General features: G+C 46.2%; 1 protein-coding gene across 4 annotated transcripts in view; it reads right to left on the bottom strand.

The window, feature by feature from the left end:
• LOC119390499 (choline transporter-like protein 4) overlaps window positions 1-15,730 on the bottom strand; it is a 154,335-nt gene that overhangs the window by 95,120 nt on the left and 43,485 nt on the right. For all 4 annotated transcript variants that reach the window (XM_037658127.2, XM_037658131.2, XM_037658109.2 and 1 more), the window contains exon 2: window positions 398-446. In XM_037658127.2, the coding sequence (XP_037514055.1) occupies window positions 398-446 (49 nt within the window). The remainder of the gene's footprint in view (window positions 1-397; window positions 447-15,730) is intronic.

The raw sequence follows: 15,730 nt of genomic DNA, 5'->3' as shown, positions 1-15,730 counted from the left end.
GGGAGGGATGTTTTAGAGATTTTGGCCCCCCCCACCAGCTTGACTGGGTATAAATGGCAGATAATGCTACACCAACGTGCAGCCTAAAAAATTGTAAATAATGCTATGCCTGCGACATCAGTGGGACAGCATATCAAATTTGCCGCCAGTGTGACGGTGCTCACCCTTGCAACATTCAATGGGCAGCTGAAAACTTTATTGGCAGCGCTGCTGCGATCTGTGGTGGTCCGCACATATAATACCATTAAAAATTACACATTTTAGACAGGATGCTTAAATTGGTGCGTTAATGATCCAAAGGATTTAAACCACTGGTTCAATGCGTCTCTACAAAACTTCTACAAATGCATTTCTACAACGTTCCTTAAGAAGCGGCAACAAGAGCCGGAAAGCTCACCGGTTTTTGAGGGGTCCCTTAAAACCAGGGTCAAACTTGCGTGGCTCCCCTGCACAAACACACACACCAAAAATGCACATCATTTCAAAACTGGCTGTAAGAACCATCTTTCTAGACACATAGAAAACTTTTGACGTGAAACTGGGCATAATGAGGGGGCGTGCTTCTGCAGCAGGAATACAGCCAGTTATAAACCTTTTCTAGGTGCTACACCCACATCAGCAGGGACCAGCTGTCTGGCAAACTGGCAAACAGAAATTCGCCAACAGTCTGTGGGCTCTGCAATGAGCAACACTAGAGCTGTCTGGTGTCACTTGGACTGCCTAAACTTACCTGAACTACGAATAACTAGTTCACATAACACACAACAAACTAACACCTGCAACCAAGTCCATGGCATTTTGCATCAAGTTAGCTCAACCTTGTGGGGTCTCTTGGCATCACGGAACAAAGAATACAGCCCAGCAAAGTGCAAACCACTGTGTAAGGATACTTTAGGTGTTGAAACTCTCTGCCCACCGCAACACAGAGCACGCTCAGATTGTGTTTGCTATATGGCCCATGTGCCGGTCGCACTTCCATGCGGTTTATAAGGTTCCCTTTAGCTGCGGCCGCTTCTACGTAGGTCAGACGGGCCGGTGTGTTGACCAGAGATTACTGGAACATGAGAGGTCACTAACCGGAGGCTCACCTTCTAATCTTTCTTTGCATTGCCGAGAGTGTAAGTGCACGCCACAATTCGATGAATGCGCAGTTTTGCACAATCCCAGGAATGAAGAAACACATCTAATGATTGAGGGATGGCACATATCGATAATAGTGGTAGCACATGCTTGAGTCAACCGTCAATTAATTTGCATAAAAAATAATTCAAATGCCTTAACAGTTAGCTTTCACGTAGAACGACATTGCAAGGGAATTACCAAAAGCTAGTAACTTTACAAAAGAAAATATTGCGCTGCTTTGAAAAATACAGGGGAAACCTGCAAGACTTGCGCACTGCTCCACTATTCATTAAACATTCCATACTCAGAATTGATCAATTATATCATTTTAAATTGCTTCAGTTAATTAAAAAAAATAAGCTATATGAAGAAAGTTGCACCGAAAGACCACACTACAGTTTGCGAAAACAAAAGAAACGAGCTCCTAGAACAAGAACCAAGTATGGAAAACAAAGTGTTGCGTACCAGGTACCTCATGTTTTAAATACCCTTGCAGATCAATTGAACTTTAGGGCTAGTAAAGCGGCTTTTAAGAAGCACATAAAGAACTTGTTATTAACCACCGGTATACATTATCGAAACTACTTAGTGGAGTTTCATGCCTCCGCTAATGCTTAAATTGTTCATGAATTTGTATTATGATTACACCAGTGTACAGTATAATTCAGTGCATCCGCATGCATTTTGCGCCTCTGTTTTTGAAGTTTTTTATTGATATCGTTTAGTTGTGTATTTTTACGAGAGCGACCTCTAATTACTGAAATGTGTTATGTAAACTTATTTTATTTGTGTGTGAATTTTATGTGTACAATTGCAGTTGCTTGTTCTCCATTTCTCTGAAACCTATGTATTGAATATATATATATGTATATATATATATATTTTTTCTTTTTTTTTGTACTGATGTTGAAGCTTTGCACTGTCACGAACTGCGGAGGGACAGGGGCCTTTGTCAGGCTGTTCGCCTTTAGCCCTTGCCCCTGCAGTGAGCTCTGTATTCGGCTTACTGTGAATAAAAAATATTACTACTACTACTACCTCCATGCGTGCCGTATTGATAGGTTCACCTATTGTCTGGGCATGTGCAGAGAAATTTTCGTGCGTCCTTTCTTTTCCGCCATCAAAATAACAGCGTTTGTGGTGTCGTGACTTCTTTCTTAATTGTGTCCGTGTTTGCACGTCCAGTCTTGCAGATAGCATGCTACTGGCCATTAGCTGACATAAATCAATAATAATAATAATAATATCTGGGGTTTAACGTCCCAAAACCCCGATATGATTATGAGAGACGCCGTAGTGGAGGGCTCCGGAAATTTCGACCACCTGGGGTTCTTTAACGTGCACCTAAATCTAAGTACACGGGCCTCCGACATTTTCGCCTCCATCGAAAATGCAGCCGCCGCGGCCTGACATAAATCAAGGTCAACATTTCAATGAGATGCACTTCGTGCCACATGGTGCTGGCGCTGCACTCCACAGGGTGCCAACATTACATAGTGAGCCACACTTATGCACATGAATCAAAACGGGAGAGAGCAATCACGTTTCATCCCATGCACTCAAGGTAACTAAGCGTGCCTCAACTCGTTCTTGAGATATTGGGGAAATTTTTGCGGTAATCGATTCAAGAGGCAATAAACTCCGATACTCTCATTCAATGTGATTATTTGGAAAGTGGCTCATGACTCCTTTAAAGATAGCGTGGCAAAACGCATGTTTAGCATCAAATTTTCGCACAGGCAGAATTTTTCTAATGTGTCCAATTCTCCAGGTAAGCTTTACACATTGTCCTGCAGAGGACTTTTATTCCACCACCAGTACACCACCGTATAACAACGAGCAACAGCCACCCTGCAGCAGCAGCCAATGGCGAGACAGCAACTGCTGTTGTTTTTGGTCTACGCGCTCAATCTACGCACGCAGCGATTCGTTGGAAACTAGCACATACCAGTTGCGCTGTAAAAGTAGCGACTGGCTACTAAAGTTGGAAGACCGACGACAAGGTTTCACTCTGAAACAGTTTGTCTTTTTTTTTTTTTTTTGCTGTTTGCTTGCAAGCCAATTATCCACAAGCACCGGAAATGCAAGGAGGCGTGATGGCGGCAGGCGGCAAACGTGCCAGTGCGACTTAATCGCTGACAACCCTTTACGACAAGCGTCTTCAGCTAACTGCTCGGTAGTGCATGTGGCCTAGCGCAGTTGTGAGTGTACTGCACGTTTTTACAACGCGCCGCGCCGCTATTCATGCTGCCTTTTTCTGCGGCCCCGCACAGACGCGTTGCCTTCATGAACGAAAGCAGCTCGCGATCGCCGCGCCCGTGTGCGGTCAGGAACGGAGTGGTCATAACGAACTGAACTTCACAGCAAACGCGTGTGAACGGTACAGCAAGCGCCCCCCGGCAGTGACGGCGTCAGCTTAGTTGGCGATATGCTGCACACAACTAGGAACGATCGGCTTCACGCAGCAGAAAATGCGGCGTGTCGGCGGAGATTTTCGTACACGCATCGGGGAGAGCCGGATGAGTCGTCCGCTCTTCCGCCACAGCATTTGTATTCCGCGTCATCTCGTTTCCAAACGCTCCATGCGAGACAGCCGTAATTTTCCCGTGTTTTGCTGGTATCGGCGGCGCTCATCACGAGACGCAAATTTTCAATTGGCGGTTGGCACGTAGTTAAGCGGACTTCGCGGCAGGTCCTGGGCGTGCACCAAAGTGCCTGATACTGAGCGGCATTGAAGCTATTTCGGACGTGGCTGTGGCGAGTTAACTGCTTGAGCGAAATGAAAAAGTATGAATTTGTTTTTTCGCACTGCCCGATTTTTCGGACAACTTCGCGGTCCCTAAGAAGTCCTAAAAATCCCGATTTGTCGGACTTCCTAGGGACCGCGAAATCGTCCTAGGGACCGCAAGATCGTCCGAAATATCCGGCTTCGCTTTCAATGGCGGAACCTTGAGTAGTTTCGTTTCTGAAAGTCGGAGAACACCCTTGGACGCAGGTTGGGCGCAGACGCGCCAAATTTTGAGGTAATGTAGCAGAATGTAGCAGCCAGGGCACTTGGGCGCAATTGGCGCAGCGGTAGCATCACTGGAAGATAAAGGCAGGTCTGATCAAATTAGCGATGTATGAGGACTTCTGATTGGTTGTGGCAACAACAAATTGTGCACCGATGCTGCCAGCAGAGTGCTCGATTGTTAACTCGCCAACAATCGCCACCACTACTTTGTTGGATAGCTTCGTTACCGTAAACAGCAGTGACTCGACGGTCCGTTTTGAGAACTCCGAAACTGGAATTACTTAGCGGCGTACGGAGAGCCTAGCACACTTTAATCTGATCATATGCGGTGATAGAGAGGAAATGCTTATCAAAAGGCTCGGACGAGCCGCTTATCCCGCCTGACCAAAAAAGTCAGACACGCGCAATCCTGTAGCGTGTCGGCAACTTGGCCCGTTTAAAATTTCCCCGTGTCGTCCTGCAAAAAAAAAAAAAAAAGTGCTGCAAAAAAAAAAAATGTTTACAAGAAGAGAGTGTTTGCAGTCATGCACCACGTGTCATGATGCAAAGGTAAACTTTCGCAGGTGAGAGCGCCAACAGTGTGCCAGCCCTCATTCCCACGCCTAGAGTTCTGCCGAGAGTTTTGGTTGACTAGCTAATAGGGAGTTTTAGCTTGTAACGTATACTTCTTCACGTTACCGTTACCGGATTACGTTTACCGTTTTACCGGAACTCGAGTTTTAGTACAGTTTTTTAGCTGCCCAAACGTAAACCTTTACGTACGTACGTAAACCTTTACGTTTGCGCAAACCACTAAATGGTGATGATAACAGCACTTAAACTACATTTAATTTAGATAATATTGAATTACGCTGCGGCAAAATCATAAGAGAGGTTTTTAGCGCGTGCAGTATCCCGGTATAAGCGAAGATGTGTAGCAATACCAGGTTACCGGGCGATGGTGTCGACATCTTGTGACGTTTCGCGCAACCACAATCATGCACACGTTTGTTTTTGCTTAGTGTTCTTGAGGGGAAAAAAATGATTAAAAAGGCAACTCATTCGTAATAATGCCGCTGCAAGGCATTTACATTGGGAGTAGAATGCCCGATGTTTCTACAATAACAATTTTGTGCTCGCCTGGTACACCTTGGCCCCGCTAGATGGCGCCACCTATCCAGCCTGTCAGCGTCTTTAGGCTTCTTACGTTTGCGGATTCGGTATTCTAGGTCGCTCTAGGCTCGGTAATCCGGCTGAAATAAGGTGATCGAGCGCACTTTGCTTATTTTGACTCGGCGGCTGGAGTCTCCGCAAAGCGGATATCGCGAGTAGCCACGAACGAAGATGGATTTGCGAGATAGGGCCGTAAACGTAAAGCCTATCCGGCGAGTAGTTTACGTTCCGTAAACCTTTACGTTCCGTAAAGGTTCGCGCATGCGCAGATTCCATCCGGTATCCGGTAACACGGTAACGTAAAGAAGTATACGTTACAAGCTAAAACTCCCTAATTAAACTTGTTCCTGGAGCACGTGCTAAATCTTTTTCACATTTCTTTTTTAACTGGTAAATATTTCTCACATCAGTTTTGCTAATTGCTTCGAGGTACAGCTAGTGCACGTTTATTACATACTGCACAATGTGCTTCAGAATTTGCCAGGAACTATTTGCATCCTGGAGTGTCGTTGCATCAATGCGAACACAAGAAACCCTGAGACATGGCCAATGCCATACTTCAGAAGAGACTAGTTAAGACTTGATCTAACAAAACCAGATTTTACGAATCTCCAGATCTAACGAAGAAATTTCCATTCTCCGGCAGGTACCCATGCGGTTCAATGTCGTCGTCAACTCGAATTAATGAAGTTATCATGACAATAAACCAGATTTAACGAGTTTTTCCCGAAAGAAATTAGTAAAAAACTAAGCCATGGGAGATTTCACTCCCATGAAGTGAAATCTGCCTAAACAGCGGACCTGTGGTCGTCTTGTGCTTCCTTGCTACTTTCTGAGGTATTGTACGACTTTCTGTGATTGTGTGTTTTGCCAGTGATGTGGTTGCGATTACAGGTAAACTTGTGTGTTTTGGTGTGATTCTTGTTGTTATTTGGTGATTTTGTGCGCTTTACTGCAACTCTTGGTGTTGTTCAATGAGTTTCTGTGTTTTACTGTGACTCTTGGTGCAACTCTCTGCCGCTGATCGGGGTTCGCAGCTTCCCTCCGCTGTCATTTCGCTTGCGATTCCCATGCTAGAAATTTAGTACTTGCGCTGCATCAGCGCTACTGCTCTCAGGCGAGCTCCCGCAGCTGATTGTACTGTGCGGAGTCCATGGAGCAAAAGGGTACACGCCGGCGAAACATCTGCTCTCGCGGGGGGCAGGAGAACCAACACCCTCTCGAGCGAGCGCGCGCCTCTAGACCGGCCGTGCTCTAGGAGAACCAGCCCTTCTAGGGTGCCTTGAGCAGACGACGGCCGCCATTACGCCGCCCACTGCAGCTGGGTAGCATGCGAAAACGCGTTACACAACGCGCTTGCGGTGCACGGATACGTCCAGAAATAAGTGCAAGCTAGCTTTCTTTTTTTTTTTTAATGTTTGGACAGCACTTAGTGCTGTTGTTGCCTAAATGCTTATTAAGGGACCGATGTAATTCATATAAGGTGACGGCCTGTGAGCGTATTATGCGCTAGAGGTTGACGTAGACCTTACTATAATGAAAACAAATCATCTTCCTTACGCTGGAAACGACAGGGTTAAGTCCAAACCCTTACTTAATTTCCTCGTAAACTCTGCATTCTACATACACAAAGAATCGCTTAAAGCACTTATAAAATGTATGCAGCAGCAGAAGTCTCAGCAGTCTCAACAGACAAGTTTTAGTGCTGCGAAGCTACCCAACGTGATCATCGTGGCTTGTTAACACGTAAGTGTTTTATGCCGGGGTTCACCACGGCTCCACTGACATATTTGCGTCACGAATACGAGGTTATAAAATATACACTAACAGATAGCAAAGTTCCCTCGCCGGGAGTCGAACCTCCGACCGCGCGCGGCGCGAACCGACTCGGCCACAGACGGCACGTTCTTCAGCATACTAACGGCGAGCTCTTTATATACACCGTTTACAGTTGGCGGTACTCAGGAATCGGTGGCACTTCAGCGTGTTTTCTTTATCACTAGCGAGATGGCGCGAAGGGCTCGAAGGGCGTAGAAGGGCGCGCTTTAAAGGTCGTCGCCCCGCGCGTTGCGATGCGCGCGCGCCTCCACAGGGCGTGATCGCTCGTGCGCGCGCGCTTATCTCGTGATGGGACGTGGTTTGTACGTCCTGTGCTCTCACCGCAAGTTTGCGCTGAAGTTACAGAGAGCACGAAGGTCACTTCCCTCACTGCAGCGGCCGCTTTTGCGAAAGGAGCACGCTGCTCATACACAAGTAAGTAACAACTGTCACAGTTCGCGCTCATCCGGTGTATACTTGTGCGTTCGTTTCGTGCTTCCTCCTTTGTGTTTGAGCAGCGCACTTTAACTGTCGCGAGCTGTGACAGTTGTTAGTTCGCGCCCATCCTGTGTACTTTCTGCTCGAGCAGCGCGTTGCGAGCTGCTTGCCGTTCTTCGCGTGACATTTTAATTTATTCATTCCTTCGTCCTTGTGCCGAAACAATGCACAACAAACGCTCAACTACGTCTGTGAAGACACGTTTCACTTTCGTGTTATACCAATTACTGTGACAGAGGGATCAGCCATGGTTTTTTTTTTTTTTTTTGCTAAGTTGACAAACAATTTACTCATTTATTATAAATGGCGTCATACACAAGGTGCCCCAGCTTTCTCTAGCCAGTTTAAAAATATGCTGACGCACTATATGACAACGCAACCAAATGCATGGTGCTGACTATTGCCTGGAGTAAGTCAGACTATTTTTTGTTCTGAATTGCCTAATTAGGCATGTTTAAATTAGCTAACTTTTGAAGCAACGAAGCTGGGCCAAAAATTCGAATGAAAAAGTTGTAGATCAGTTTGCAAAACGTCCGATTAGACAGTCTCTAACTTTCGATGTATTAAGTATTACGTGTTTTTCTGCTTATTACAGATGCCCGCGAAATACAAACAAATACCACGTGACATGCCAGCCTGCGCGCCTATGCGCGCCGTGATCGCAGTGCTCCCTAACGTTCCGCGTACAAACGATATGCTTCCCTCGCGACGGCTCATGACAGCGATAAGCAGGCGCAGCGGTTATCGCGTGTGTTGCCACCAGCAAAACGTGCGTCTCTGCACAGCCACCACCATCGTCATCGAGGCAGCATAACCGGCCGAATGATATGGTCGTTCTCGCGCGGAACGTTTGGGAGCACTGCAATACGGCGCAAAAGCGGGCATGTCACGTGGTATTTTTTAGATGCAAAGCAGCTTTTGCTCGGGGCTGTGTCCGGTGGTGGTGGTGGCGTCCGCGCATGCGCCTACTCTCTCTCCCAGTCTCCTCCTCTACGCAGTGTTTGGTCGCCGCCTCTCCTCTCCTCCCCCGCGCTGCAGCCGCGGCGCTGCCTCTTTTCCCACCATGACGCAGCCGCGCCGCAGCCAAATACAGCCTGTAATCCACTCTCTCCTCTCTCTCCCCCATTTCATGTGTATATAAGCGCGTTCGCTCGGTCGGCTTCCGTCATTCTCGCTTCGCTCCCGTTCAGATGAGTTGTAACGTCAACGTCGGCGTCACTCGTTCACTCGGCGCTAACGGAAAGCAACGCACAAACACAACGTAATGATAACACAAACACTAAATACAAACCTCACACACTAGCGGAAACGCCAAGTGAACGTAACGGAAACTTGGTGTGCGCCCCCAATGCTGCTTCACATCCCCTCATGGTTCCCTTGAGTGGGAGATGGTGTAAATTTTTTTAATTTGGCGGGCATTTGTGGTAAGCGAAAAAAACACACTAATACTCAATAGATAGAAAGTTAAAAATTGTCTAATCAGACGTTTTGCAAACTGATGTACAACTTTCCCTTTGGAATTTCTAGCCCAGCTTCGTTGCTTCAAAAGTTAGTGAATTAAACATGCCTAATTAGGTAATTAAGAACACCAAAAATAGTGTGACGTATTCCAGGCAATATTCAGCAACCCGCATTTGGTCGTGTCGTCATAGAGTGCGTCGGAATATTTTTAAACTCTGGCTAGAGATAGCTGGAATGGAGCACTGCACGGGCCGTGATACTCGGCCCGGGACCGGAACTCGTTCAAGTTTACCCGCCCGCATCCGGCCTGGTGACTCAAAGCGAGGCCCGGGCCCGGCCACCCGAGAAAATCTTTCGCTTACCTGGCCCGGCCCGACCCGACCGCAGATCGTGCCCGACAGGGGCCCGAGCGAATAATCTAGGTGGCGTTGCCCGTACATAGAATCGACAGCAAGACGTTTCAAGTGACAAATGTCTACTCTTTGTTCGTGCATGTTTCGCTAACAATTACACTTTAACCTACGGTAATTTCTTGTAAAAATCCGCTCACGGTGGAAACATGTATAGCTGAGCGGGGGTACGATGAACATTTGTTCGGGCGCCTATTTTCTCTGCAAATACAATTGGGATAATCAAGAGCGTTTTGTAGCAGATATTGCAGCACGGAAAGTGATTGACAGAATGAGCTCGGTTTTAATAGGGAGCACAATATTTGTTTTTATTCCACGCTCTATTTAAAGCATGCTCTAACGAAAAAGTAAATCGTGCACTCTTCTGGAGAAGTAGCACCTGTCTTCAGCGCCTTGCCACAGCAAGAGAAATACACGAAAAAGCCATATTTATTACCTCCGTTGTAAATGCACTATCCCAGATAAAAATTATAACAAACCGCATGCACCACGCGTACTTTTAGTAATACGTATATAAGCAGCCCAAAGGGAGAAAAACTATTTGTCAAAGCATACTTTTCATATATCACACCTCTGCTAGTACAGTTTTTTTTTTTGTGTGTGTGTGTGGCATAGTTTATAGTTTATTTTTTTCACATCTTATTCTCCCAAAAATAAATTATCAAGAGATTCCGGCTTGAAGCACGCCATGCGCTGTTGCATCACATATCCAGCCGCGCTAAAGTTTCTTGCGCCGCTTGCGCTAGCCGCAGGGGCGCACATCTGCCTTGCGGATTGTGAAGGCGTCTGCAGCCGTTCTTACCTTCCACCACTGGACAAATTTAGAATATATTTGTGTACTTCTGCAGAATGAATATAGTATCTGTCCACCTCATCCCTTCATTTCTCTCGTTCCCGAACAACGTTCCACTCTTCAATATTATGTTTAAAACTCCTCCTTGAGGACTTCTTCCAGTTTTCAGCAGTGTATGTTATGCACGGTTTGCACTATGCTTTTTTTTTTTCATGTTCAAATGGTGTATGCCTTCCTAACGATGTTGTACCGGTAGAAGGTGGACATTGGGCTACGCGGGTAGGGCTGGCTGGAGATGGACGAAGCGATTTCGGTCTATTTTCGGGGTTCGTTCCAGTTTGGTAATAAAGGCACGAATAAGCTTCTCGACGCTTACTCATTGGATGCATGTGGTTCGACGTAAGGGGGACATCACCCGGTACGGTGGACCTATGCTAATCCTGCACATTCCAACTCTGTTGCGGCAGTATCATGTAGCTTTCTCGGGCTGCATGCGGCCCGCGGATCTATCGCTATTGTCTTCGTCCATTTTTTTTCTTCATATGTATGTTTCGGAGCTACACAGGCATGACAGGTCTAAAGCACTTTTGTTTTCGTGAGGCACTCCCTGCGGTCACCATGTGTTGATACATAACCGTGAAACAAAACTATATTTCAGAATCGGCGGCCAGATTTTAGTCCATTTGGAGATAGGTATCTATATGTTGTTGGAATCCTGCCGCCAAATCCCCTTCAGAAATGACCCATATATGAGATATGGGAAACGTCTTCTTTCAAATGGCAACGTGAGCAGACTTTGTCCCCCCGATCCCCGCTCCTACCTTCGTCACTGTCCTGGCCCTGGCGGGAGGAAATTTTCCTGGATTCGGCCCGTTAGCTGAGGTGAGTTCGAGAACCCTGATCAGTGTTGCGGAATGGGCGCCTCTATTCCATTCCAATTCCCTTCCGGGGAATTAAAACTTGCCGCAATTCCATTTCTTTCAATTCCTCGGAATGAAAAAAAAACAGCCTATTCCCACTCCGGGAGTGGCCGGGCAGTTCAATTCAATTCCTGGAATTCGTCAACGTAGGAATTACAGGAATATAGGAAGCTTATGCCATCAGATGCATTAAGAACTGCAAAAGTACGCAAAACAAGTTACCAAGGTCGAGGGATAGTAGCTTGGTGACATATCTCGTGCAGTACAATCGCCCTACTAATTCCCATAGGGGCAGTTCTCCCACTACCTATATTATTTGCATGGTAAGCCTGTTTGAACGAATGGTGACGTTTGATTATTGTTTAAGCTTAAATGTGTTAATGCTAAAATGACGACATAGTGTATTTTTATGCTGACAAAAGTATAGTGTTCAAGAAGACTAAGCAGTTTTGCTACGCGTCTGGAGCGGTCGTGAATATGGAGAAAACTAAAATTTGGTTGATGGGGAACAAGACCCTGTAGATCTGCTGGTATTAGTTGAAACAGTGCACCGCTCGGGCACCTTGTGCCTTTGCATCGAATACGGAACACTGGGCAGCACTGCTGGTCTTCCTTGTCGCAAAGGTTATTCACGTGTGTCAGGTACTGAACTGCTCGTGAGATAAAGATTAGGATGTGCATAGAGTATTCGCCACTTTCGTGTGGGGGTATCAATGGGAACCAACGCGCAGGTTTCCAGGTACACTAACTTATGCCTCGGTTTCTTTTTTACAAATTGGCAAATCGTTCACACTTTTACACCACGCCCACCCTTGGCTCTGGCTAACTAAAGGTAGACCCGGAGAATGCGTTGTGGCCTTCGACTTCGAAAAAAACATGTACTCAGGCCTACATGACTAATATGAGTATGATATACAGTAGTAGCAATTAAGGATGTCGGAAAATACGTTCCTCCCCAATGCCCTCTTTGCTTTATTGTTCAATTCGAGGCTCTGACTAACGTTTGCAGTTTGAAAAACAGCGCGTAGACGAAAACGTGCTCTATTTTTGGAAAAAGACGTAGTTCCATTCCCATTCCATTCCGTGCAAAATGCACTTAATTCCATTCCCATTCCATTCCTCCAAGCGTTGTCCCCATTCCATTCCCATTCCATTCCGGAGTCGCGAAAATGTGGAATGATTCCGGAGTCATTCCAATTCCGGAGTGGTAACTCCGCAACACTGACCCTGATATAGCGAAACAAGACGAAAGCTCAGACGTTAACAATGTGGGCACACAAAGCAGGTTGTGCATATCTATCTCGCGTCACATGACCACTGGGAGCCGTGAAGGAAAAAAGAATGGATCTTTATGGGGATTCTATGTAACGATACCCCGCGCAGTCCTTGCGTTTCAGTAAAGGGCTGCGACTTTCAAGAACGTTTCTCCGCTTTGGAGCTCTGTGATCGTTCTTGCGATGAAAAGTTAGAGGTATAAATTTATTATATTACATTTATTACCGCGATTACAAAATAACATTTGAGATATAAAATAATAGCGAATGCAGCTAATAAAGCACGGAATAGAGAGATGTTAACTACATAAGCGTCTCGTCTATTTACTTTTAGCTCGTCCGTTTCAGATAAATCAGGTAGCCTCATATGCAAGAAGCAAGAGTAGTTCCATTACTTGACCCTCAAAAAGCTTCTTCAAATAGCCTGCCCCAGATTTTAAAAAGTTTTTTTTTTGTTTACTGCGATAAAATGTGGAACATACGTGTACGCACAGCGTATGTGTAATAAACTTAAAGGGATACTAAAGAGAAAAGCGATTTGTGTATTATCAGAAAATTATCCTTTTAAAATTCCAAAATCACGACAAGACTCTTCGTAAGCGAGAAAAAGAACAAAAAGAAAATGCGGGTAGTGACGCCACCTTGAAATTCGCGCAGCAAGCGCCATGACGACATAGATTCCGACGGCGTCTACTGGGGTCTACGTAGTTCCTAATCGGTAAAAATGAAGTACATTGACCTCAGAGGAGTTCATACATACATCAACATACCAAATTTCAGAAAATTTTGTTGAGCGAATGTCGCCAAAATACGACTAATACACTTTGAAATCCATGACGGGCCGCGCAGAGATTCCGGAGCGAAAAAAATGGAACTTTGACATGAATTTTCTCCGCTATAAATAAACTTATGACGATGAAATTAATGACAATCGAGTCCTCAGAGTACCCTTTTATCAGTCTAAACCGATTCAGTGTTTCACTTTAGTGTCCCTTTAAGAATGGAGAAAAGTCCAAGCCCGGCCCGACCCGAGCCCGCCACCTCAAACCCGGCCCCAGCTCTAAACCCGGAGCTCCAGGCCTGAGCCCGGCCCGGGCCCGCTGTGAAAACTACTTTACCCGGCCCGGCCCGGCCCACGGGCCGGGCCGGGCTCGGGTTTTTGGGTAGGCCCGAGCCCGTGCAGTGCTCTAAGGTGGGGCAGCCTGCATATTGTACACAGGATAAAGGGTCGAGGGACATTATGGTGCAAATATCCTGCTGAGATGAAATGAGAGCTTCTTTATCATTATTATTGCTGACATTCCTTGCTCACACTCTGTGGCCGCATTTGTATCGGCACTCGAGTTACACCTTGAGTCTTCATCAGAACGATCAATACGTTGTTGTGCAGTATGCTATAAAACTTTGCACACGCGCACTATCTGTGCGTTCTTTTTTTTTTATGTGTAGCTTTCCTTTTCTTTCTTTTTTTTATTGTGTGGCCAATAGCAGGCACGTTATTGAGTGTTTCCGACACTGCTCTGCATTTTGTGCGGCAGATCCACTGCGTTATTTGCGTGTTTTTACTCTATTAACTGGTTATTCATGAGGTACCCATTGTACAACTTTACTTTGTTTCCTTGTATTTTTTACTGGTAAAGAAATGGTAAAAAATCAAGAACTGCATAATGATTTAAGACCGGACGAAAAGGGAACCTTGAAACACAGTAACAGTGCAACATAAAAAAATATCAACTGCACACGTACATACATGGGCATCAGACCAGCGCGAAAGGCGTACTTAACTTTTTCGGGACCTTGGAGCATCGATCACGTATGGTCGACGGCTTTCCGCGCACTGCAGAGTTCAAATTTTCACGTGTTTTTACGTGTATTGCTCTCTAGCGTGTAGTATTACCACTAGACTTTCGGTTTCGGCATAGTTTGCCATTTTTCCGGAAGGTGGCGATACATGAGAGATATTTGTGGGTAGCGGCGGCGGCGGACGTAGCGGACCATGGCGTCGGGTTCGCATCAGGCTGCGCATAGAAACCGACGTGAACAGAGTGATTCCGCGGCTTCAACGGCATTTTTTTTTTTTTTGATGAGTCGAGCAGCGAGGAGTCCGAAGATGACTGACAGCTCGGATTTAATTTCGGAGAGTGATTCGGACGAGGATCAACCTGGGGCTTCAGCCAGTACTCATAGGCGAGGGTAGTTTCCCATTCGCATCGCTCGCGAGTAGCCAATGAGGCCTGCTATTTGTTCACATTGTTTTATTTCGGTTTGAAAGAGCCTCAACAAGCTTTTAGATACGAGCATCAGCTTCTCAATCTTGACGATGCCAGGCCACTGCTCCACCTCCTCCACTCCCATCCGCGAGGCACGCGCTCCACAAGCCAGAAAAAGTATACAGGCGTAAGAATGGCAAGCTCTGTTATGAACAGAAGAAAACCGAGCTGAAAACAAATGTTTTTTTGCAGTACATGTAAAGTACATTTGTGTTTTACTACTACGCGGAACTGTTTCGTTGAGTGGCACAGGCGCCATGGGGCATGAGTACTGCACTTTGAAGCACGCCGAAAAAAGTGTTGTAGATATGTGTACCAAACTTTTCAAAGTAAGAAAAGAGGCAATGAGCCATGTTTCGTATACCCTGGATTTTTTTTTTTTTACTATAGTATTTTTGCTCCAGTATATGTTTATTCCAACTTTTTTTTATGTTGTCCTTGCAGCAAGTGTGACATTTTTATCTTTCTTGGGATACTTGAACGCAGAAATTTTGGTCTGTGTCTTTCTGTCTGTGTCTGTCTGTCACACGATTCAGCCACCCGGCCAAAGTTTATGCACTTGCTGAACGCCCAGCCATCTTGCTGAACGCCCAGCCATAACTCCGTGCTTCACGGGATCTCTCGGGTAACCGCTGTTGTTGCCATGCCGGCCCGTGCTCCTACGAATCGTGCCAGTATGGATCCTGTGTTGCGCGCACGCCTTCAAAGGATCGGCAACATTGGACACACGCCCTGCCAGAGCACCTCCGCTCGAGAAGACGGGCCCTGCACCGCACGCTGATGCATGAAAGCCATCGCAAAACACTGTCGGATTCAGTTCGCGCAGCTTATCAGACCGCTAGGCGTGACTGTGTTGTTATGCTAGCGATTTGGCAGTTGCGTTATGAGCCGCAGTTGCCGATTCGCAAGCGCGCGCACACGGGCAACACGACGAATAACAGCATGCGAGGGCAGCTGCTTGGAGACTATAACCGGAAGTCGTAGGTTCTTGTTGGACCA

The sequence above is a fragment of the Rhipicephalus sanguineus genome, chromosome 1 (assembly GCF_013339695.2).
Source record: "Rhipicephalus sanguineus isolate Rsan-2018 chromosome 1, BIME_Rsan_1.4, whole genome shotgun sequence".
Lineage (NCBI taxonomy): Eukaryota > Metazoa > Arthropoda > Arachnida > Ixodida > Ixodidae > Rhipicephalus > Rhipicephalus sanguineus.
This window is presented reverse-complemented; position numbering and strand designations above follow the sequence as displayed.